The 24,168-nt window shown below is 41.7% G+C and overlaps 1 protein-coding gene across 1 annotated transcript in view; it reads right to left on the reverse strand.

Moving 5' to 3' along the window:
* Positions 1-24,168, reverse strand: part of LOC113013756 (ephrin type-B receptor 2-like) — a 63,275-nt gene that overhangs the window by 24,101 nt on the left and 15,006 nt on the right. Inside the window, exons 2-3 of the mRNA XM_026154900.1 lie at positions 7,311-7,375; positions 3,506-4,190 (exon numbers count right to left, since the gene is read on the reverse strand). Coding sequence (XP_026010685.1) covers positions 3,506-4,190; positions 7,311-7,375 — 750 coding nt within the window. The remainder of the gene's footprint in view (positions 1-3,505; positions 4,191-7,310; positions 7,376-24,168) is intronic.

Consider the following 24,168-nt stretch of genomic DNA (forward strand, 5'->3'; position numbering starts at 1 on the left):
AGTGGTTGATCCTTCTGGTATCTCTGCTTAAACTTCCAACTGTAAAATCTTAGATCCAATTATCTGTAGTGCTCGTCTCGCAGGAGACAAAGCAATGAACAACTTATCTCTTCTGCACAAAACTTTTATACTTGGTATACCTGGTCCTCATCTTTCCCCTCCCTCATCACATCTTCTTGTCTTTGTTGTACATAATTTCACTACATATGAACATTAAATCAAATATGAATATACTTTCTGTCATGTCTTTAGTTTAGTTTATGCTATTTTACTTCAACAGGATTTATCGTTGTCTCAATCACATGAATATCCACTCTAATATGATTTCTTTTCAACTCGGTTACACACAAATATTTTTTCTCGCTTTTTCTCTTTACAGAAATAAAAGACTGACAAACACAACTCTGTGTTTGTCAGTCCTGGTATTCTCAATTTTCCTTCTTACACACTCTCACAGCCTCCAAGGCCATCTTTGCACAAATAAGTCACTCCATATGGAATCTCAGTGAGAGACGTGTTAGTAGAATCATTTCATAGTTTTTATTTTCTTATTTGTTATATTGGTTAAACTTATACCTGATTACATTCTGATTGTTATTAAGAATTAAAAAAGATTAACTATTAGCAAAATCACTTATAAATTATGATTCTGTGTTTAACAATTACAACATACTTAATACCACTTCTCTCATATAGGTAAACTCTATTTTTAGCACTCTGTATCACTTTTAACATATAAGACTCGATATTAAACCCTTTTACGCTTTTACTTTCTCTCTGATGTAATGAGAGGTAAACCAGGGGAACTTTAATCTCTTTTAGTCCCACCTCTCTTGACACCCCCTCCTCTGTCCTATTCAGCTCGGCAGGGCACTGTCTGCATTGCACACAATGAACGTTGTAGAAAAGAGCAGAACACAAGACGTACACCCTAGATGTCTTCTTCGGCGTCAATGATGTTGTTAACCCATTAACGCTTATAACCAGTTCCCACCAACAGGTTTTTGCTTATTTTTAAACTGCCATAACTCTTGAACAGTTTGCACAATCTGAAGAATTCTAAATTTCCGAAAACAGCAACTCTGCTCTCTTCAGTGATATTAAAGTTATTATTGGAGTCAGTCATCTCAAGCACCGTGTCACAGCAGTGAAGGCAACGGTTGAGAGCAAGTGAGTAAGTACGACAGAGTTATGCTAAAATGGCAATGTTTTCATGTGTTTTGCCATGCTTTTTCTATATTTTTATTGTCATGGTCACGTCAGTCAGACCAGTGACTAACTCAACAAGTCAAGACACTGGCTCGGATTGTGGCCTAACTGGTGGCAATCATGTGTCAGGAGCAGGCAATGGTGCATCACTGACAGTTGGACTAGCTGCAGGACCAGTCCAAGCACCAGACAAGGATGTTGAAGAGTCTGGTTGCTAGGGCTGGTTTCTCACTGGCATTACTGCCAGGATCGGAGGGAGCAGTGGAAGATGTCGGTCTGATGAGGAGGTGTGTGCATGGGGACATACACAAATATCCCACAGTACTGCTAAAGATTAAATACAGGTGCACACAGAGTCAAGATGGTGGTTAGGTCACATCTGACGCATCCCTTCATTCTGGGAACAGATTGGCTGGAATGTGCAGATGTGTTCACAACCCACAGGAAGGTGGAGTGTTTGTACTACAGTCAGGTAACGTGAGGTTGTCTGAAGCTGACTCTGGGGAGGAGGAGACAGCATCTTCTCGGGAGGCCCCGCCTACTCCAATAATTTACTCCACATAGCGCTGACCAACCTGCATTTTGTGTTGATTAGAGGCAGACTGTATCGAGTGAGTTGTGAAACTTGCATGGAAGAGAAATGCAGCCAGCTGTTGGTCACAAAGAGCTGCAGAGAAATTATTTTCAAGATAGCTTATCATAACCTCATGGCAGGGAAATATGACAAAACTCTGGAACAGCTCATGGCCCATTTTTATTGGCCAGGCATCAGGGAGAATGTGGGAACCAGGCGGCTATCCCAGAAGTGCCTTTGGAAAATACCTTGCATGGAGGTCTCATCTGAGCATATTGGCATTGGATTTCATTGAGCCACTTCACCGGAATGCACGAGAATATCAATTCAATTCAATTCAATTTTATTTATATCACTTTGTATTAGTGGTGAATTATGCAGTGTAATATCCTGAAGCAGTGCCACTGTGCACCATTTCCACAAAGACTGACCAGGGCACTTTGTCCTAGTCTGAGGCAACATAGGCAGCTTCTAATGATTTAATGGACTTGTAATTTTTTCTTCCAATTCTAATAAAGGTATTCTTTCTTTATTTTTCTTATGTGAACAGCAATATATTATTTTCTGCCACATTACTACATTTCCTGCTTCCTAAAGAGGCCACTATTTTTTAAGTAAATTGCCTACTCCCTTTAGAAAATAATAATGAAATCTTATTCTTTACATAAGGATTTATTTAACTTCCCATTCCTAATTAGTGGTGTCACTTTCTTTGTCAGAGAGAAAGACACTGGTGCATGACCACTGATACTAATAGAATGAATCTGTGATGAATGTCTGACGGTCTGGGATATCGATCATAATGGGGCTACAAACTAAAAGTCTACGCAAGAATAGTAGTGTACAGGTGAAAAAAAGTTTTAATCCTTACGAGTGGGGTGATGTGAACACTAAGCATTGGATAAACGAAAATCCTTCATGTACTGTTTAAGAATTTCTGTAGAAGTAGTGTAGTGTAAATATTCTAATCTCAGATTATTGGGCAGTTCAAGCACATTCAGAGTTCAGGTGGGGAACTGTGTAGTTTACATTATCTTACACAGTGTTGCCCTGGTGACAATCTGTTGTACAGCTAAAATAAAGTACCTTTTGTCTGTATATATACATTTGATTACAGAATGAATGAAAAACGTTGCACTTAAGTTACTTTAAGCCGGTTCATTTCAAGATGCACTAACATCATCACTATGCATATAAAACTATTTGTTTATTCTTGCTGCTCTTCATCTGTGAACAGAGCCAGGGTGGGCATGATGGGCTCAACATTATATCACAATATTTCAAGAAAAATTGTGATAGTGACTTCAGTTTGTTTCGTTATTTTCTTCTTCTTTTTTGTTATATTTGTTGCTCCTCCTGACATTATGGAGCACAACTAGCAAGTTCGACCAAGTTGAGCCATTGGTTTACGTTTGGGTTGCAGATCAGCATCTCGTCCTTCGTAGCTGGAGGAGATGCAACTGCATTTTTTATCTCATGTGTGTGAAACACTCATCTTTCCACCTTTAGCAAGAACAGTTTTCATATTTTGCAAAGTATTGTGATTTGCTGGAGCTGTTTGAAGTAGCTAAATTTTAGATGCTAAAAACACAACGATGTAGTAATTTGACATTTGATGTAAAATTTACATTGGTGTTACTGCAAGCGATATGATAGGGCACAGCCATAGAACAGTCTAGTGAGGCACATCTCATAAGAACTCATTCACACATTCCTTCTTACCTTTGCAGACTGTACCATTCGCCACAGCCTCGTATCCAGCTTTACACATACAGCGACCAATAGGTACCATCCACTCCCCATCCCCATTACAGTACAGCTTGATGGGTACATCCACCTCCTCCCCATTAGGAACACACACTCCTCTGGCTGCCACAAGAGAGGTGCTCTCTGCTCCTGACAGTGTCTCAGGGAAAACCGCTCCATTCTGGATTATATGGGGACATTTCCTGTAGAAGACTCGGACAGCAATGAGTGACATGCAGGCACCGTAATCCTGGAAAGCAAGATAGAAGCCATTGTGGGAAACAGGTCCAAAGCTTCGAACTTCACTGTTGATCTTCATGATGCGGCCACCGAGATCGACCTGAGAGAAGCTCTCGTCAGCTGCAATAGTGTCCACTTTCACCCATGGGTTTTCCATCCAGGGTGGGTATAATTTAGTGGCCTTATCCAAGTCAGATTCAAAAAAATAGAGGTTGAAGGTCTCCTTGCAGGAGCCAGGGACATTGGGTATGGAACTACAGTCCCGTACTGAAAATTTCATCTGGACATGGATACGCTGAGCACCACGGCGACGGATGTATTTGGTCCGGACCCAGTTGTTTTGGCTGCTATTAAAGATATTGCACACCTGGTATGTTCGGATGGTGTTCATATTTTCATCGTATCCACTAACTTCTTCCCACTAGAAGAGAGCCAAGAAACAGAGCTACTGATAAAGTGACAAACATGGAAACACTAAAACATTGAAGGCAACTTGGAACAATCCAAAAGCAGAAGAAGCTAGTGGAGTCAGCCAGTACTGCTGATACCAACACAGATACTTTTAACCCACAAAGGCAGCTTATAGAGGGGAGAGCAGTCACTTACAAGTCACTCATCAGAAGTTTGCAACCCATGTTAATCACCACTAAATCCCTGTGATTTTTATTTTCCATAATAAGTAGTTAATAGAGTAAAACACACTTTTGTGCTTTTCGTATATTTTGAAACTGGGATTTTTGGAGATCTGGAAATCAAATGCCCCATCTCTATGGCACATTGGGTCAACTTCTATTGTTTAAGTTTGGTTAAATAACATAGATGTGACAGTCAGCAGATAAAGGTTCAGATATTTTTCACAGGGCATGTTTGAGATATATTTTTTCATTTGCAGAAAAAAATTAATTATTAAACGCAATTGAGTATCAGCTACATACTGAGTTTGGAGGACAGAAACAAAGTATTGATCCAGCCATGTTAGCATTGATCCGATACCAATACCAGCATGCTATCAATATTTGGATGTAGCAAGCAAGGTGACGTAAATTAACTTAAATTATTGACTTAAAAAACTGACTTAAATTCTACAACTTTTAAAGCTTGGTTTGGAATTTTTTGGACAGTGAAACAGTATTCCCCCCCTTCCTGATCTCATACTTTTCATATTCTTCACACTTAAAACTTTCATGTCATCAAACATCAAATATATTTAATAAAGATGCAGTTTTAAAGATTGTGCAGTAATGATGGTATCACTGGATACCAGCACAAGAATATTAATCTACTTTACTGATAAACATGAAGTATTACTTCTACACAGTGTGCTGAACTTGATTCTTCAGAAAGCTGATTCTGGACCAATGGCATATGTTTGACCTCCAGTTTAAAGTATAAAATTAAAAAAAGGTTAGACCCACGTAAGTGGGCTACCATGTGCATATTTTCCAGGTGCTGTCATTTAATGGTGTTTTTTGTTTATTTTCATGACTGTTTACATTGTAGATTCTCACAGAAGGCATCAAAACTATGAATGAACACAAAACTATGAATAAACATATGAAATTATTTAGTAAACAAAAAAGTGTGAAACAACTCAAAACATGTGTTATATTTTAGATTCTTCCAAACAGCCCCTTTGGCTTTGATTCCTGCTTTGCACACTCTTGGCATTTTCTCCATGAGCTTCATGAGGTTGTCACCTGAAGTGGTTTTCCAACAGTCTTGAAGGAGTTCCCAGAGATGCTGAGCACTTGTTGGTCCTTTTGTCTTGACCATAAAGGCCTGATTCACACAATCTGCTCTGAACAGCTGATGTAGAGATGTGTCTGCTACTGGAATCTGAGGTGCTGTGAACTTGTGATTTCTGAGGCTGGTGACTCGGATGAATGTATCCTCAGCAGCAGAGGTGACTCTTGGTCTTCCTTTCCTGGGGTGGTCCTCATGTAAGACAGTTTCGGTGTAGCACTTCTAGTGAGAAGAAATGCAGTTTTTGCGACAGCACTTGGGGACACAATCAAAGTTTTAGCAGTTTTCTGGACTGACTGACCTTCAGTTCTTGAAGTAATGATGGACTGGTGTTTCTCTTTAGCAGTGTTGGGGAGTAATGGAATACATGTACCGCCGTTACGTATTTAAAATACAAAATATGAGTAACTGTATTCCGTTACAGTTACCGTTTAAAAAGGTGGTATTTAGAATACAGTTACTTTGTTGAAATAAATGGATTACACTGCGGTACTTTCCTGTTTCATATTGTGGCGGGTCAGGACTGTTTGGGTTTTGTTTGACAGCTACGTTCTGTTGTTCCAGGCGGCAGCGTTACGGTTGCCATGGTTACAGGGCGACGCTCTCTCTCTCTCTCTCTGCGACTGTGTGCTTCCTGGGTGAGAGAGCGCCTTTTCGTTGTTGTTGTTGTTGTGCTAAGCTAACAGGCAGAATGCTACAAGCATAGCTCTAAAGAATGTAGCATCATGGGCAGTGTAGTCCGTGCTGCAGGGAGAATGGACTGCCATACACGTTATGGGTCTGTGAGCGCGAGGAGGGAGAAAAAGGGCAGTGGAAAGGTACGAGTTGTCATCGAGGAAAAACGGGAGCTGGAAGCATGTAAATATAATAATAACCACTTCAGCCAAGAAGAGTGCCTGACGAGCCCAGTTGTAAGTAAGCTATTAAAACTTGACTGTACACCGTGTTCGTGTTTTCCTCCGAAACAATAAGTTCCGTTGGAGCAGCCTTTCAACGCCTCTCTCTGTCTCTCGCAATAAAAGTTGACCCACACAACAAAGTAAAGCTATTTTTCGGCTAGGAGCCGACAGGGACCCCGCCGTATTAGTCAGAGGTCCCTTTACTACAGTTCGGAGTCGCGGACCTTCAGTAATAGTAATAAATCACAGCAATAGTACATTCACGTTGTTGTAAAAAGCATGATAATATAGTGAGTAATCCAAAGTATTCAGAATACGTTACTGTCATTGAGTAACGTAACGGAATACGTTACAGAATAAATTTTGGGGCATGTATTCTGTATTCTGTAATGGAATACATTTTAAAAGTAACCTTCCCAACACTGCTCTTTAGTTAGCTGATTGGTTCTTGCCATAATATGAATTCTAACAGTTGTCAAATAGGGCTGTCAGCTGTGTACCAATCTGACTGCTGCACAACACAACTGATGGTCCCAACCCCATTAAGAAGGCAATAAATGAACCCTGACAGGCACACCTGTGAAGTGAAACCATTCAGGTGACTACAGCATGAAGCTCACTGAGAGAAGGCCGAGGGTATGCAGTGCTGTCAACAAAGCAAAGGGCGGCTACTTTGAGGAATCTGTGATATAAAACACATTTAGAGTTATTTACCAGTTTTTCTTTGCTACATAATTTTATATATCTTGCTTCATATATTTGATGTCTTCAGTTTGCCTCCACATTGTAGAAAGTAGTAAAAATAAAGAAAAACCATTAAATGACAAGGTGTGTCCAAACTTTTGACTGCTTATCTACACTGTGTACATTGTTCCTAGTGTGTTGATTTTTCTACTCACCCCTTGAGATGGGTAGGTGGTCCAGCCCAGTTCTGCTGTTGCTGTTGTTGAATCCATTAGTACCTCTGGAGATAATCAAAAACCAAAAAGCCTGGCGTTAGAATTAGAATTAAGTTACACTGCAATAAAATACTGTGTGTGTTGAGCTCTGTTCACACTGGAAATGATTTGCAGTGATGTAGTGAGCAACATTCAGTGACTTCAAATGACAAACAGTAAAATAACTGAAGTGGATGGCCTACGAGATAAAGAACCACCAGTGAGACACAGAGCACTAATGACTGATATATATTCTGGTAGTTAATACATCAGAGGTTTAAACCAGAGCCTGGAATGTCACCTAGTGATCAGACGTTAGCTTTAGACCAGTGTGAAACAACCAAAGTACTTCCAAAGTACTTTCCCTGTGTTCCACATTACTCATTTTGTTCCTCTTGTCTCCGTGTTCCATGTATCCGCTCTGTCTCCCAAGTCAGTCATGCCCCCATGTCAGTTTCTCCCACAATCTCAGTATTAAGCTCGTGTGTCTTCGTCCTCCGTATTTGTCTTGCTTACTGTTTCATTTTTATCATCCCGTGTCCTGTGTTAGTGTTACAGTTTTGCTTCCTCCCTGTCTTGTTATGTCAGATTAGGTCCAGTTGTGTTTCTCTCCTGTCCTCCCTCGTTACTGTTTGTGTATATATTGTATTAGTTTCCCTTTGTTTGTTGTTGGATCATCTGTTTGTCATACGTCAAGCTCAGTTATCCCACATTTAACTGTCTTTGTCCATATTTATGTTTTATGTCTCAGCTCATCACGTTTTCAGGTTTTAGTTGTTTTACCATTTTTTTAGGTTAGTCTTTATTTCCCTTTTGTTTTCTTTTCTTTGCACTGTGTTTAGCCGTCAATAATGTAATAAGGAGCATTATAATAAAATGCCAGAGGATCGAAAGAATAACACAAAAGGTACATGGACTATTATAAACAAACAAACCAAAGCTAATTACCCAGACTTTTTCAGAGAAAAAATATGGTTATTACAAATAGGAATGAAGTGGTTAACAGATAATGATAACAGGTAATGATTTCGTTGTCAGTGTGGGTCCAAAACTGGCAAAGGAAATTAAAAAAATACCCTGCTTGAGGAGAACAGTGTGGGTGAGGACTGTGACCAGAAAATCCTAATTCAATCCAACTGGAAGTTGTAGAAGAAAGTTAATAATTATTTATTATTAACTAGAAATAGTTAATAAATGTAAAAACAAATTTCAACAGATAGCGATGACCAGTGTTGGGCAAGTTACTTTGAAAAAGTAATTAATTATAGTTACTAGTTACTTCTTCAAAAAAGTAACTGAGTAAGTAACTGAGTTACACGATTCCAAAAGTAATTAATTACTTGAAAAGTAACTGTTGCATTACTTTAAAAAAATATTTAACCCTCTGGGGGTCCAGGGTATAATTGTCTATAGACAGATGTATGTGTATGTGTTTGTATGCATGACCATTTTGGTTACAAAATTGTAGTTAAATTTAGGGACAGGACCCGATAAGCCACTGCTTCTTCCTTTGATACACCTTCTGTTTTTGCTTCATGGATCCATTTGCTGGAAATTTCTTATGCTTTCCATTTCCTGTGTTTGTTTTGTTGAAATTTTAATTGTTCGAAAGAAAAGAAAAAGAAAGAAAAGAAGAATAAGTCTTGTATTTGTCCAGCGTCAGATTAAAATGTAAGCACCCAGTGTTGCATTCAAATGTCCCATTTTCTGGCTGCTCGCTTTCTATTAGTATCAATAGTGATTAATGAGGAGTTGGGAAGAAGCGGCAAGCCAGGTGTCACAGCCGCCGCTAAATAGGAAGAATAGACGCCATGAGCGCTGACCTGCAACCAATTCCCACAGACTCAGCCAAGAAGGGTGGAGAAGAGTAAAAGCCCCTTTTCCGTTAGTAGAGCATCGGATCGACTCGCCACAACTCAACTCAGATCAACAGGTTTTCCATTATAATGGAGTACGACCTAATATGTGTGGTCGTCTTTATAGCAAAGTGACGAGCATCCTGTTACGTAATTAGTATGTGACTAGGGATGGGTACCGGTACCCGGTGCCATTATGGCATAAACGGTAGTAACCAGACCGAAAAGCAGCACACATTTCAGTGCTTTATTTCTGTGCTTTTTTTCCTGAGATGTCATACACTTTGGATTCCAGCCAATCATTTTACCTTTGCGAGCATAGTAGGCGGGTCCAGGTACGTACGTTCTTTTAGAGCAGAGCTACAGATTAAAAATGCCCAAAGCGAAGGGGTCAAAGTCTGGCTGTACTTCACAGCAAAAGATGCAAACTCAGCAGCCTGCAACAAGTGCTTTAAGGTGATACTGTGCTATACACCTGGTGACGTATAGCATTTTGTCAAAAGCTGAGAAATGCGCTGTATTTGATAGCTTGATGTGAGACCTCACACCGGGCAAATCTACTGCGGGTGGGTTGCCTGTTATCTGAGGCGTTAGCATCATTCCCCAAAAACCCAAAGAGTAGAGTCCTGGCCCCTAGCCCTGCCAGTGTAGCAGAAATGATGACGGATGATGATGGCAGCAGCAGCCGTTCTTCTCTGTGTGAGTAGCTTAATGTTGTTCGTGTGTAATTTACGTTGAGTAGGCTAACCACGTTATTACATTAATGCATGTAAAGTGAACTAGCAAATATCATCATAGCTACATGCGGCTGTCTTCTTGTTTAATGGCAGATACTCCCTTCTCCCTGGCCAAAAAGGCTAAAATGACCAAAGAAAAAGTGGAAAACAGTTAAACATGAGAGGTTTTTGGACAAAGTTGGTGTTTTTTTCCATTGTTTAAGCACTGCTTCCAGCCAAGAGTGATACCATATATGCCCTATAGCTGCAGGGGATAACCCTTTTTACAAAAAACAGCTGAACATGAGAGGTTTTTGGACAAAGTTTGTGTTCTTGATTCTTTAAGCACCGGTTCGAGCACCGTTTAAGTACCGGCACCGTTTCAAAAGTACCGGTTTGGTACTGGTATCAGATAAAGCCTAAACGATAGCCATCCCTAGTCTCTGTGTTCGCCCGCGTCTCTGAGTCTGTGTCCTTGCGTGTGTATGTGTTTCCTGTCTTACTTTGAAGGTCCGTGTCTGATCTCAGTGTGTTCAGTTTACTTTCCCCCTGTCTCATCATGTCTGATTACTCCCAGCTGTGCACTCCTTTTGTGTCTCATTCCCTTGTTATCCTTCTGTGTATTTAAACCTCATGTCTACCTCTGTTAGTTGCTGGTTCGTCTGCGTTATTCCGCTCCATCATTCTGTGTATTTCCCTGTGACTACCTGCATCTCTGTTTCTGGTTAGTTTCTGTTAGTTTTTCCCAGTTTAGGTTTTCTTAGTTTCATGCTCACCCTTGCCATCTCTGTTTGTATCTACATTTGATTAATAAACTCACTTGCACCAGAGCTGCCGCATCTTGGGTCCTTAATAATTCACATATGGCTTGCCCGTGACAGTAAAACAAACTGATTTGTTTATATCTGTGAAGAATGAGATGTAAAATTGAACACTGAAAACTTAAAGTGGAGTTTAGATTTCCTGAGTTGGAAAGGTTCTTGTAAGTCAGGGGTTTGGGTTATTTGACATATTCTTTGAATATATTTTTGTGATTCTTGTTGAAGCTTGTGTTTATTGCTTTTATGCAGCATTTTTGTTTTATTCAGTGTTCAAGGGTTCACTGTATATTCATTTTGCTTACATCCTTTGTCCATAAGTTTAAGGGGCTGGAGGAAACACAGAGGCTAAAAAATACAATCTTAAATGTCTGGAGAAAATCAACCAAAAATACCTACCATGACACAAGCCCCCCTTCTCTTTGTCTTTAGTAGTTTTCCATTACTCTCCTTTTAGTTTATTTTCTAAGAGCCTTTCTCTTGTTTTCATATTTTGTTTTACTTCCAGTCTTTGTATTTTTCTCTTCTTTTTTTATTGATTGTAACATGTTGTAACAGTTGATGCATACAACTAAGCATGCTGGTATGTTTTCCTCCTTTGTGGAGGAAAACCGAGACTGAGATTGTGTGCTAGATAAAATCGAATGTGATTAACAGTTTCGCACATATAAATAGTCGTTCATTTTTGGATAACTTTTTTATGGGTAAGAAATTCTTAGCTTACTTTTTTTTCTCAAATGAAAGAGAATTTGCTTTTCAGGCTTAAAATGTTTTCCTTTTTATTACAGTGGTGGAGTCTATAGTCATTTCAGTCCATTTATTAGATGCCACCATGCGGGCTATAATGATAAAACATTTACTTTCTGAGCAAAGTCGTTGGAAATAGCTCAGACAAACTATCTTAATCTGTAGTTGTGGCTCATAAGAAATTATACTGTACTTGTATGGTATTCATTTTGTTCCTAATTGTTTCTTCTTTCCTTTCTCTGCACATTTTTAAATGTATTTAACCACTATGTGTTTCCCCTCACAGCATGTGTTACAGGCTTCTTCAAGGCTGCTCAGGGAGACCACAAATGTTTACAGTGTCCCATTAACAGCCGGACCACCAGCGAGGGAGCAACTAACTGTGTCTGTCGCAATGGCTACTATCGCACTGAATCTGACCCTCCACAGATGCCTTGTACCAGTATGTATACCAGGGGCGGAGCGTGGGGGTGGCTTACTGGGCTTAAGCCCGGGTCTTTTTGTCAGAAGCCCGGGGTCTTTTGGAGTATAATTTGTATAAAACAAAAAGTGCAAGCAATATTCGAAGCGCATAGTGCACACTGTGGGAATTTACGACTGTGCGTGAATCCCCCCTGATATTGGTATGATCCGAGCTCAGGCACTAAGACTGAGCGAGAGGGCGGGGCAGCTGCTACCTGTGAGTGTGCTGTTGGAGAAACGGAGCCAGCCATACTAAGGAGAGCTTAAGTTTGACCAGGTACCAAAGCAAATCATTCGTACCGTACAAATAATGTAAATATGACGGTGTATCACGAAAGATTGATATCAAACTGATCACTTGACCAATATTACGTTACTTGCTGTTCAAGTGAATCAACAAATGGTGAAATGAAAAGCCGAACAAATGCTATTTTTTTAGAGAGTCTTAGCTTACGTGTGTTTATTTCATATTTTCAGTTCTTACCCTCCCCGACTAAATCGGTTTCAGTTATGTACTGAAATATAAGAATGGACATTAGAGGCTTCTTTCAAAGAAAAAACTCAGGTAAATGTTATTTTATATATTGTGCTTTGTATGTTGTTCAGTATATTTCTATGCAAACCAAGAGGGATTTCAGTACACAGCAGGATATTCACATTTGTAACCAGATATTTACATACACTTTAAGGAGAAAACATTTTTACTGTACAACATCAATTTAAAGTAAACTTTTGTTTTAGATAAATATTGAAACATCTTTTGAATTAGTTAAATGTCAGAATAAAGAGAGACAGAGCTGTCTATTTTTTATCACTTTGATCAAAATTAGGAGTACATGTACACTAAGTTTATTGTTAATTAATAAGAAAACTCCAGACGATTCCATTCTGAACTGAAGAAGCTTCTGATAGGTTAGTAGAGCCCATGTGAGTAAATTGGTGGCACACCTGTGGATGCATATAAGGCAAAACACAGAGCCTGTTTCTGTGACATGGGAACATCAAGATGTCAACCAAAACACCAGGAAGAGAATCGTGGAGCTCCATAAGTGTGGCTCAGTTTGAATACAATTTGGTGCCATTTGCAATTAAGAAATACAGATAGTTTCTCTCTTTACTCTTGTTTACCAAAAGTATCACCGTATCATAGGTGCTCATGTATCTTGTACCCAGTGTTGGGAAGGTTACTTTTAAAATGTATTCCATTACAGAATATAGAATACATGCCCTAAAATGTATTCTGTAACGTATTCCGTTACATTACTCAATGAGAGTAACGTATTCTGAATACTTTGGATTACTTAACATATTATCATGCATTTCACAACTACGTGAATGTACTATTGCTGTGTGATTTATTACTGTTACTGAAGGTCCGCGGCTCCGAACCGTAGTAAAGGGACCTCTGAATAATACGGGTTCGTGTCGGGCTCCTAGGCGAAAAATAGCTTTACTTTGTTGTGTGGGTCAACTCTGCTTGCGAGAGACAGAGAGAGGCGTTGACAGGCTGCTCCAACGGAACTTATTGTTTCGGAAAACACAAACAAAGCGTACAGAGTTTTAATAGCGTACTTACAACTAGGCTCGTCAGGCACTCTTCTTGGCTGCAGTGGTTATTATTATATTTACATGCTTCCAGTTCCCGTTTTCTCCCACCTCGCACTCACAGACACATAACGAGTATGGCAGTCCATTCTCCCTGCAGCACGGGCTACACTGCCCATGATGCTACATTCTGCATTATGCTTATTAGCTTAGCACAACAACAACAACAACAAAAAGGCGCTCTCTCACCCAGGAAACACGCAGAGCGAGAGCGTCACCCTGTAACCATGGCAACTGCAACGCTGCCGCCTGGAACTACTGTCAAACAAAACCGACTACATCCATAGTGGCTCTTTGAATTTGCCATTGTATCTCCTGCTTGAATCAAATTGTCTCAGTCTGACAGCCTCTTTTATAACTTGCAAACCTTCTTTCAAAATTAGAGAGAAAGAAGTCACAATTTAACATGTCTGTTAATTGTGAAGAGCAGTGCTGCAATAGAGCATTTAAATACAGGCTAGCATGGGCTGGAGCTACTGATGGGAGATGGAGATAGACAGGGGAAATGGGGACATCATGGGCTTGTGAGGGTGGGGGTGCATTAGTATATGTTGCCCTCATTTCGTGACTAGACACTCACTATGGCAGCTCAGTCTCAGCAGCTTGAATGCAACTAAGTGACTACAATATGCTGGAACTACTGCATATTCAATCTAGTTACATCCTGTTTAAATTAGAACGAATTGTTTTCTCTGAGATGTATAATCTCTGTGAATTACTCTTATTAATGGCAAATTTTTGTTTTACTAAACCCTTGTTTTGATGCACCTTCTTAACATTTATTGTAGAAGGCACTGTCTTTCTGTACAATAATGGCTCTCTGCCTTTCCACTGTCTCCATCTGTCATTGCAATCCTGCAATACATATATAGAGAGATCTCTTGTTCTGCCTCTGCTTCATGAATCAGTGAAAAGTAGGGCAAAGAGGAGGAGAGAGTGGGCCAACTAAGGCCAGCAAAAATAATCCTTGTAGGCTTCACAACGCTCTACATGTCATGCTGGATTAAACCCACAGGGATACCTCAATAAAATTCACTAAAATTCACTTTGCTCCCAGCACTGCCTGCCATGCTGCTTACCAGCTTTCATACTCATCTGTCCTCATATCCAAATTCCTAATTTCTGGGAAATATATATATATATATATATATATATATATATATATATATATATATATATATATATTAGGGGTGCAACGATATTCGTATCGATATTGAACCGTTCGATACAGTGCTTTCGGTTCGGTACGCATATGTATCCAACAATACAAAATTTGTAATTTATTTAATCAACTTTCCTTCTGACGATGCTGTCTGTGTTGAGCGCTCAGTGAATCTGCGTTCGACTACTCCGCCTAGGTTACACTGTCGAGCGCTAGTGATGTGCGGATCGATCCTGAAATATTGATTCCTCCGATACCAGTCATTTATGTTCTAGAATCGATTCTCACATTAAAATATCGATATTTTTAGTAATTTAGGGTAGTTTATCATTAACAGCAACACAGTGGAAAGAAACTATAACATTCGGATTGTCTACATTCAAAGGAACTACTTCCTCTTCCGCCTTTCATAGTCATGTGCGAAATACGGCTGTATAAATGTCTCACAGCCCCTTGGCGCGCACACTCACAACAATGGCTGAGCGTAATTGTGCGGACGTATTTTACCTCCACTAACAGCTGAGACGTGGTTTGCGATACATGTGGCAAAAAAGTGCTCCAACAGTGAGGTGTTGTGGCCGTACTTTCCCAACCTTGAGACCTCAGAATTAGGGAGACATTCAAAAGGGCTGTTTGGGGGGGGGGGGGGGGGGGGGTGATAAATACATTTTACAGTGTTTATTTATCGGATAAAATACGTTAAATGTCACCGTTATTATTAGCCGGCCCGGAAACAGCGGGGGTGTCCAAATTCAGAGGCTGCTTCCACCTGAGGACCCGGTCTAAAGAAAGCCGGGTATACGTCACAGGCTCCCTCGGTGGAGTGAAACTCAGCCGTCTGCTCCTTGCTATCTAAAATATAACCGGGCGCTGGCGTAAACTCTCGACCGTCTCACACTTTCTTTAATTAGTTTTCTGTTTGACGTTTACTCAGCTGTGTGAAAACCCCGGAGGAACCCACCCGAGGGATTAATAAAGTTAAATTTAATTTGATCTAATCTAATAACTTTAATCTCAGCCAAACCGATTTCCTCACGAACAAATAAAACACTGAAAAAGACAAACAATAACATTTTTAAGTTATCAAAGTGACTTATATATCATGTTTAACCCGAGTAGTGAAAGCCTGCGGGGGTTTGAAAACGATGTGTCGATTGGCTCAGATATTTGAAGTTTACACAGCTACTTTCTCACCTGAAAACATGTTAAAAGTTGTTTTTTTTTTTGCGACCCAGAAAGAGAAATAAGAGTAATATTAAAACTAAGCAGCTGCCGCCATTGTTGGAAACTGGAATTGGCTGGGCCGCGCTATGAATTCTGCGATATGGTTTTTCAATTTTGTTGTCCAGGTGGAAATTCGGGAGAATGGTGGCTCCGGGATTCTCCCGGAAAAATCGCGAGGGTTGGCATGTTTGGTTGTGGCAACATCACTAACCTTGTCAAACACCTCAGAGTAAATCATATCACAGAATATGACGAGCATATGTTGAGGCAAACTGAAGAGGAGGACAGGGACAGATGCTGCTAGGGCGAGACAGACGTCTCTCACGGAGTCCTTTAGTGCTGCAGGCAGGCAAGGTGTTCAAATAGCGCACAACTTCAGTTTTTTTATTTCTATATGATGAACTCTGCATTATTAAGTGATAAGAACAAGTAATCTGATGTTCTGTAATCATTATGACGCTATAATTTGAGATACAATAAATAAAATACGTTTTTTTTGTATAAAGTATCGTATCGGATCAGTATCGTTGATACCACCCTGAAAATTACTTGGTATCGGATCGGAAAGGAAATCAGTGGTATCGCACATCACTATCGAGCGCAGATCCACTGAGCGCTCAACAAAGACAGCATCGTCAGAAGGAAGAGCGCAGGGCAAGCTAGCGAGACAGAAGTTAAGCTCTCCTTGCAACATGGCAAATTGAACCTCCCCCACCCTCATTCAGATCTGGCGTTTGGAATTATTTTGGTTTTCATGTGATGTATGACCCTGAAGGTAAGCGCGTCATGGACTAAAGTAAAACAGTATGTTGGATGTGCCACGCAATGCTCAATTACATGGGTGGGAGCTAGTGTGTTAGCGCAGTTAGCTCGTTAACGTGTTGGCCGTCTAGCCCCATGCACGGGACGATCAGGGGTAGCTCGTTAACGGAGATTTGCCGTGTTGTGGCGTTAAGGTCATTTCAACGAGATTAACCTGAAAGCACTAGTGGGAACACAACGAATATGACTGCACATTTATATCATCCTAGTGCAAAAACAACAAGCATGCATGCTACAAACTTTAGCCGAGTCATTTAGACAGCCATTAGCACATGATTCTCCTTATGGGGACCTGATATGTTTAATATGCTGCTGAGAATATAGGCCAGAAGAAGCGTATAGTATAGCTTTTATTTTGGAAAGAGCCATTTCTCTGTAATAAACTCTCTTTTCCAAAGATGCATGATTCCTCAATCAGATACAGGGCTCGCAATATCGCTAGCCCGACGTCCAGGGGCTAGCGATTTTCCAGTCGGGCTACCAAAATCTATCTCTGCCCTGCCCGTCGGGCTATTGTAAGAAGGAAAAATATATGTCAATGCTTTTGCATTCTTTCAGAAATGTAGCTGGGTAATTATGTCATTGGCATCGGTGAGCCACTGTCAATATGTGACATATTGAAATCTCATTTGAATTTGCGCTTGTTTTTTTGCTTTCACTTTGCAATCGCTCGGACAGCACTGATTGGTGAGTGATGATAATTTGCGCACCAATTCCTCTGACATCGTCTTATTAATCGTTAGCTTACTACACAAACATGACAAGTTAAATCTCCCGCAGCAAGCTTAAATATGTGAGAGAATCGCTGAGCGTTATGTGAGTGCGTGTGTAAAAGCAGCAGGATATATATTTTAGTTCTGCTGAGCCAAATAAGACAGGTCAGGGTGAAGAAGTGACACCCAAAGAAAAGCTTACCACAAAACGGAGAAGTTATGACAAATCAGACTATAAGGCAAAAAGAAAGTGCAGCTTTATGGTCTGATTTGTCATAACTTCTCCGTTTTGTGGTAAGCTTTTCTTTGGCTGTCACTTCTTCACCCTGACCTGTCTTATTTGGCTCAGCAGAACTGAAATGCTTTTACACACGCACTCACATAAGCTCAGCGATTCTCTGCGCGATCAACCTCTCACATGTTTAAGCTTGCTGCGTCATGTTTGCATAGTAAGCTAACGATTAATAAGACGATGTCAGAGGAATTGGTGCACAAATTATCATCACTCACAGATCAGTGCTGTCGCTCTCTATACACAGTTCGCACGATTGCAAAGTGAAAGCAAAAAACAAGCGCAAATTCAAACGCGACTTCAATATGTCACATATTGACAGTGGCTCACCGATGCCAATGACATAATTACCCAGCTACATTTCCGAAAGAATGCAAAAGCATTGACATATATTTTTCCTACAATAGCCCGACGGGCAGGGCAGAGATAGATTTTGGTAGCCCGACTGAAAAAATCGCTAGCTCCGGGACATCGGGCTAGCGATATTGCAAGCCCTGTATCTGATTGAGGAATCACTCATCTTTGGAAAAGAGAGTTTATTACAGAGAAATGTCTCTTTCCAAAATAAAAGCTATACTATCCGCTTCTTCTGGGCTATATTCTCAGCAGCATAAGGAGAATCATGTGCTAACAGCTGTCTAAATGACTCGGCTAAAGTTAGTAGCATGCTTGCTTGTTGTTTTTGCACTAGGATGATATAAATGTGCAGTCATATTCGTTGTGTTCCCGCTAGTGCTTTCAGGTTAATCTCGTTGAAATGACCTTAACGCCACAACACGGCAAATCTCCATTAACGAGCTACCGCCGATCACTCCGTGCATGGGGCTAGACGGCCAACACGTTAACGAGCTAACTGCGCTAATACACTAGTTCACACCAATGTAATTGAGCATTGCATGGCACATTCAACATACTGTTTTACTTTAGTCCATGACTCGCTTACCTTCAGGGTCATACGTCACATGAAAACCAAAATAATTCCAAACGCCAGATCTGAATGACGTTCAATTTGCCTGTTGCAAGGAGAGCTTAACTTCTGTCTCGCTAGCTTGCCCTGCGCTCTTCCTTCTGACTATGCTGTCTGTGTTGAGCGCTCAGTGGATCTGCGCTCGACAGTGCAGCCTAGGCGGAGTAGTCGAACACAGATTCACTGAGCGCTCAACACAGACAGCATCGTCAGAAGGAAAATTGATGAAATAAATTACAAATGTTGTATCGTTCGATACATATGCGCACCGAACCGAAAGCACTGTATCGAACGGTTCAATATCGATACGAATATCGTTGCACCCCTAATATGTATATATATATATATATATATATATATATATATATATATATATATATACACATGAGGGTGGTATCACAGTGGCAGATATCCAAAAAAAGGGTCTCCAGTATGAAGAGTTGGGCAGCACCAGGCCCTGACATGATTCACGCTTACTGGCTGAAAAAGCTGACTGCACTCCACAAACATCTGGCAGTACAAATCAACCAGCTGCTAGGTGATGAGACACACCCAGAATAGCTACCAAGGAGATGCTCTGTCCTCACTGCTGTTCTGCATAGGCCTGAACCTCCTCAGTGAGACCATTGACTGACAAGACTGGCTACGGATACCAATTATGGAATGGAGCAATGTAGAGGACATGGATCCCGATGACATCAAGCTGTATACCAAGAGTGAACGAGACATTGATTCACTGATCCACACCACCAGGATATACAGCAATGACATCGGAATGTCGTTCAGACTGGAGAAGTGTAGTTGGATGATAACAAAGAGAGAGAAAGTAGTCAGAACTAATAATAATAATAATGGATTGGATTTATATAGCGCTTTTCAAGGCACCCAAAGCGCTTTACAATGCCATTATTCATTCACTCTCACACACTGGTGGAGGCAAGCTATGGTTGTAGCTACAGCTGCCCTGGAGCTGACTGACAGAAGCGAGGCTGCCATTTCGCGCCATCGGCCCCTCTGGCCAACACCAGTAGGCGGTAGGGTAAAGTGCCTTGCCCAAGGACACAACGACCAGGACAGAGAGCCCAGGGATCAAACTGGCGACCTTCCGGTTACAGATACGCTTCCCAACTCCCTGAGCCACGGTCACCCCAGAAGGCAAAACTGCGGACATAGAGGACAGCTACAAGTACCTGGGGATCCCACAGGCAAATGGGAACCATGAAGAGGCCGCTAGAAAAGCTGCAACCACCAAGTACCTGCAGAGGGTCAGGTAAGTCCTGAGGAGTCAGCTGAAGGGTAAGAACAAGATCCGCGCTATCAACACCTACGCCCTGCCCGTGATCAGGTACCCTGCTGGGATAATAAGCTGGCCGAAGAGGAGATAGAAGCAACCGACATCAACACAAGGAAACCCTAAGGCTGTATGCTAAGTGGAAGGAAGGAGGCCAGGGACTAGTGAGCATCAGTAGCACAGTCCAGGATGAGACAACAAACATCCACGAATACATCATGAAGATGAATATATGAATGAATACCTCAGGCAGCAGAAACCCAAGAAAGTGGAGGAACCAACATGAACGGCCAGACCACTCCATGGTATGTACCAGCGACAAGGCACAATATAAAGTGCCTTGAGGCAACTGGTGTTGTGATTTGGCGCTATATAAATAAAATTGAATTGAACTGAAAAATTGAATTGCAAGATGCTAGCAGGCATGACATACATGGAACGCCATGACCAAGTGGCTGGCATAGTATACAGAAACATCTGTGCCGAGTATGGCCTGGAAATCCCAAGGTCAAAATGAGGTGGTGGAGAATGACAGAGCTAAGATTCTGTGGGACTTACAGGTACAGACTGAGAAAATGGTGGTGGCTAACCAACCAGACATAGTGGTGGTAGACAAGCAGAAGAAGACAGCCATAGTAATAGAAGTAGCAATACTGAATGACAGCAACATTAAGGAAAAAAAGAAGCATCATGGGCTCAGAGAAGAACTCGAGAGGATGTGGAGGGTGAACGTAATAGTGGTCCCAGTGGTAATCAGAGAACTAGGTGTGTGGCTCCAGCAGATCCCAGCAACAACATTTAAGATCTCTGTCCAGAAGAGCACAGTCCTTTTTTTTTTTTTTTTTTGCCTGTCCCATTTGGTTCTTTAGCCATCAGAATTGTTGTCTGAAGACCAACAAGGATACCCAATGGATTTACTTTGCCAAATGGATCATCGTGGCACACAATCACACTCCCCAAACATACTCTATACCCCGGGTCCAGGTATCCTCGCCCCCAGAGGGGGAAACAGAACCCAGACCCAAGAGATGTTACCCTTCCCCCCGGGGTGGAGGCAAGCAGACCGTCCCAGGCTCCGCAGCAGCAGGGAGGCCAATCAGACAGCCAACATCTCCTCCCAGCCCCCCCGCAAGGCCCTATATATATGTGTGTGTTATGAGAGTGTAAGTAATGTGGATGTCTAAGTTGTGAGATAAAATTGAGGCACAGGTGGCCAGAAGGGGACAGGGGGGGGGGGGGGGGGGAATGTCTCCCCTGCACCCTTGTGACACACCCGCACCCCAAGGCCCTACCTGTGTGGGTGAGTGTGGTGGAGCGGGAAGAGGGAGGTAGCCGGGGATGGGGAGGAAAAGGAGGGAGGGGAGGATGCCCCTCCCTAGGACCAGCTCCCCTGCTGACCCCAGTAGGCACCCCCGTCCTCTGGTACCCACCAAGGCAAGGGAGCCCAGGTCCATCCAGACCGGGGCCTACGGTAGCACTGCCAAGCCCCACAGGACCCGGGGTAGCCCACCCTACCCCACCGCAGAGGAAACTGTACCCACCCCAACATTCAATCGTCTCCCAGACTACACAAGACAACAACCTCCAGGTTAAGTTTATTCTCCACCTCTCCTATGTCTCTCCCCCACCTGCAGAGTGGACTCCTGCAAGGATGGAACAACCTCCCCGCCAGTTGCAGAGCCCCCCAGTTAGGCCGATGCACAAGAGGCCCCCTGCGCCAGGGCTGAGCACCCGTGCACCCACCCGCTCACAACCTCGGTGACACACCGACGAGGACCGAAGCCCAGTGGAAATCAGAGAACTAGGTGTGTGGCTCCAGCAGATCACAGCAACAACATTTTAGATCTCTGTCCAGAAGAGCACAGTCCTAAAATATTGCACAGGACCCTCAAGCTCCCAGGTCTCTGGTAGAGGACCCAAGCTTGAAAGAAAGACCGCCCGCAGGGGCGAGAGATTTTTTATTTGTTTTAGTAGAAGACTTTGGTATTGGTATAAGAGAGAGGCAAAAATTGTGTCCATAGGACAGTTCTAAAACTGCTGACCAAAAACAACACTCATCTCATCCCGACTCATCCCAACAACAAGACTCATCTCACATTAGCCCAAAAAAAAAAAAAAAATCTTGATGATCCCCAAGAATACTCTATGGATGGCTGTGACAAAAGCATAAATTTTTGAAGGTTTGAGTCCTGTTACATCTGGTGTAAAACTAACACAGCATTTCATAAAAAGAATGTCATACCAACAGTCAAACATGGCAGTGTTAGTGTGATCATCTGGGCTGCTTTGCTGCTTCAGGAACTGAATGACTTTCCATAATTGATGGAACCATGACATCTGCTCTCTACCCGAACATTCTCAAGCAGAATTTCCAGCCATCAGTTCATGCCCTGAAGCTCAGGTGTGCTTGAATTGTGCAGCAGGATAGTGATCTTAAAAATACCAGCAGGTTCACCTCTTAATGTCTTAGAAAATCAAATAAAATCCCCAAACTTTTTGGAGTCCAGTTGAAATGCTTTGGCACGAAGTTAAAGAGAGTGTTCATGTTTGAAAACCCTCCAGTGCGGCTGAATTAAAAATAATTCTGCAGTGTGCAACCATTGGCGTTCAAGATGGTATTGCATTGTGGATCACAATCTGATGGTACTTTTCTATGTTAATAATTAGTTCATTAGTTATTAGTTTTGAAAAGATCCCCCAAACCACTGGCTGAAATACCGCCTCCACTGTGTTTTCCTGATGGCTGTAGACATTCACTGTTGTGCTTCTTGCCTGACCTCCTCCTCCAATGATTTGAACAACAAATTTGAAATCTGGATTTATCACTCCATTAGACGAGATGCCACTGACTTTCAGTCTTGTGCAAATTGTCAAAACTCATACTTTTTTCCTTGTTCCCGTTCTTTGTTAATGGCTTCTTCACAGCCACTCTTTCACTGAGACCATTTTTTATAAGGCAAACAGTAGATGGAGGTGCCAGATGCATCTCTCAGGTCCAGTGTCAGGTCTTTGACAGAGCATGTGACTTTCAGATACCATTCATCTATTGCAGATAGTTTTTAAGCCTTTCACTTCTTCTTCTTTTCTCCACTTGGCCAGTTTCCACAATTCTTTTTAAGAACACAGCGTACACATGACAAGATATGACCAATTTTGGCAATGGCTTTGTTGGCCAACAGAGTTCTGACTCTTTGTCAGCCCAGACAAGAAATCTGGGCTTATTGCTGTTTTCATAGATCAGTGACAGAATTGTCGGAACTTGGAGGGCTTTTTCTAAAAAATATAAACTAGCTACTTTGCCAGAGTCCGGAGGTCTTCTACATGAGTGAAATGCAATTTTCTCTCCAGCTTACATGCTTTTTATACTTAATTTGTTTTTTGTCTTTTTTTTTTGGGGGGGGGGGGGGGGTTGTTCTGGTTTGTTTATTTCAGGTCTGAGAGCAGAACCAATCTCTATGGCAAAGGGGTTTTTGGGGATGACAGGAGGAGACAGCAACAGTAAGAGACTGGCATACACGATTCCTGGTTTCAACTCAAGATAGTCACAAATTCTTCCAGATTTCTAGAAATGAGAGGTTCCATCTAAAGTGGGATGGATATCAACGCTCCTAACAAAGACAGGTTTTCCGCAGAAAGTTTTCTAATTATCTATCACGCCCACAATTTTGGACAACAATCAGACAGCCAGTGGTTTAACCCATTAAAACCAGTTTAAGTTTAAACTTTTAGGTAAAACAACCTTGACCCATTGGTGCAATCAACATGTCCACTGGCTTCTAAAAGCATCAAGTCTACGCTTTTTCGGTGATATTAGGATCATTACGGTAATCCCAGGTAGGGCACCACATCCAATTCTCTGCAAATAACACAGAAAACATGAAAAAAAAACCCACACAGTAAAAAGAACCCCAATGCCTGATCAAATTTTTGTTTACTGCTCCCTCACACCTACTCACTTTCTCTACTCCCAGCCAACTATTGTCCTTGCATTGCTGCAGTGATACCATTTCTGGGATTACCATAATGACCACAATATCACTGAAACACACAAAGTTGCATCTTTCAGGAACAAGCTCTCTCTGTCTGTCTTTGGAGGGTTAGGATAACGTCCATCTTCAGTGGCGGTCCTAGCCTGTTTGGTGCC

Source organism: Astatotilapia calliptera, chromosome 20 (genome assembly GCF_900246225.1).
Source record: "Astatotilapia calliptera chromosome 20, fAstCal1.2, whole genome shotgun sequence".
Classification (NCBI taxonomy): domain Eukaryota; kingdom Metazoa; phylum Chordata; class Actinopteri; order Cichliformes; family Cichlidae; genus Astatotilapia; species Astatotilapia calliptera.